General features: G+C 40.7%; 1 protein-coding gene across 1 annotated transcript in view; it reads right to left on the bottom strand.

The window, feature by feature from the left end:
- LOC106812857 overlaps positions 1–1,725 on the bottom strand; it is a 31,511-nt gene that overhangs the window by 17,862 nt on the left and 11,924 nt on the right. Inside the window, exons 11-12 of the mRNA XM_014816845.1 lie at positions 1,533–1,632; positions 751–854 (exon numbers count right to left, since the gene is read on the bottom strand). Of these exons, the coding sequence (XP_014672331.1) occupies positions 751–854; positions 1,533–1,632 (204 nt within the window). The remainder of the gene's footprint in view (positions 1–750; positions 855–1,532; positions 1,633–1,725) is intronic.

The following is a 1,725-nucleotide window of genomic DNA, read 5'->3' as shown; positions in this document are numbered from 1 at the left end:
TTCAGGATAGGTCAGAAATGGGGTAACTTAGAATAGATTACATTTTGGTGGTGATCCGGATCCAATTAATTATTTAATTAATTAATTAATTAATTAAATTTTTCACAGTGAGAGAATTGAGCTGCCTTGGCGGAGGTCTGCGCTCTCCGAGTGCTCTAGTTGTCTATATATTTGGGACCTGCATATGTTATTAGTATTGCTGACATCAGGTTCATGTTGACTCAGGTTTATTTGCATGTAGTTTATTTATTTTCATACATCGCTCATATATAGTTTTGTAATTCTCAATCGTATTGTTATTCATGGATTAACTTTCAGTAAATAACTTTATATTGCAAAGTGGCTGACTTGAAGACTGCACAGTCAACTAGCCCTCCCTCGCTGCATTTATTTCAAAATCGTTGAGACATGTAATACGTGAAAGCGTAAATAAATTTAAAAATATAAAATCTACGAATCTATTCATCATTCATCATCAAGTCTTGAATCAACAAGTCTATTCATCATTCATCTATCAAGTCTTGAATCAACTTTAAGTAACTAACTGTAGTCTGCGGAGTGGCTGACTTGAAGACTGTATAGTCAATTCGACCTCCCTCGCTGTATTTATTTCAAAACCTTTTTGTGATATATGTAACAATGTAATATACTTGAATGCGTAAATAAATTTCAAAATCTAAAAATCTAAAATCTAATCTAAAATCTAATCTAAATATAAACTGTACGTGGGTGGACTAGTACTCACTCTACGTATGCGAGCTGGGTGGCGCGTGGGGACACCAGGGCCGCGTCGTTACCAGCACAGATGTACCTGCCACGCAGAGACACCGTGTTTCCATCCATGGGGATCGGATCTGCAACAGATGACAGACGGTTATACAGTATAGTATATAGTATAGTAGTTAGTATAGTTATAGTATATTATTATAGTTATTGTTATTAGTATAGTTATAGTTATAGTAGTTAGTATAGTATATAAGTATAGTAGTTATAAAGTAGTACGCAGTGGCTACGCGTCTATTACAATGCTGATAGGCTTGATAAGCTGATAGTCACGATTAGGCCACGCCCCTTTTCAAATCGTTGATTTTACTGGATTTACTATTGCTTCAAAAGTTACAAAAACACATTTTTTTTGATAAAATACCTAAAGGTAAGTAATATTATGGTAAAAATTTATTGTTTATTGTTTTTACTGGAAAAATATAGTTGGGTTCCCATAAACGAAAATCAAGAAATATATGAACGCACGCGTAGCCTGGGAGCTGGGCGTCCGGTAACCGCGTAGCCACGACCTATTAAGTAACGCCCACTATGCTACTGTGCAGGTCCCTATCACATGTACACACACACACACAGGCAACGCACGCAGCCACGCACGCACGCACACACACACACAGACATACAATGCACGCACGCACATGGACATACACGTGTGCATGCGCACGCACGCACGCTCACACACACGCACGCACGCACGCACGCACGCACGCACGCACACGCACACACGCACACACACACACACTACCTACCGCTGCCGTCTCCATGCTCGTGTAGTATGGTGAGGTCGAGCGCCGGCATGAACGGTGGCGCCACCTTGCTCAAACTCGGTGAACCCGCGTCCAGCGACGACTTCATCATGAAACAGTGAACACCGTCAGAACGCAACGACAGGGTGCGAAATTAACGGGAGTCCGGAGTCAAATACTCCCTGATTTACTGTCG

Source organism: Priapulus caudatus, unplaced genomic scaffold (assembly GCF_000485595.1).
Source record: "Priapulus caudatus unplaced genomic scaffold, Priapulus_caudatus-5.0.1 Scaffold694, whole genome shotgun sequence".
In the NCBI taxonomy this organism is placed as follows: Eukaryota; Metazoa; Priapulida; class Priapulimorpha; order Priapulimorphida; family Priapulidae; genus Priapulus; species Priapulus caudatus.
Note: the sequence above shows the minus strand (reverse complement) of the source record. Positions and strands in the feature narration are given on the sequence as shown.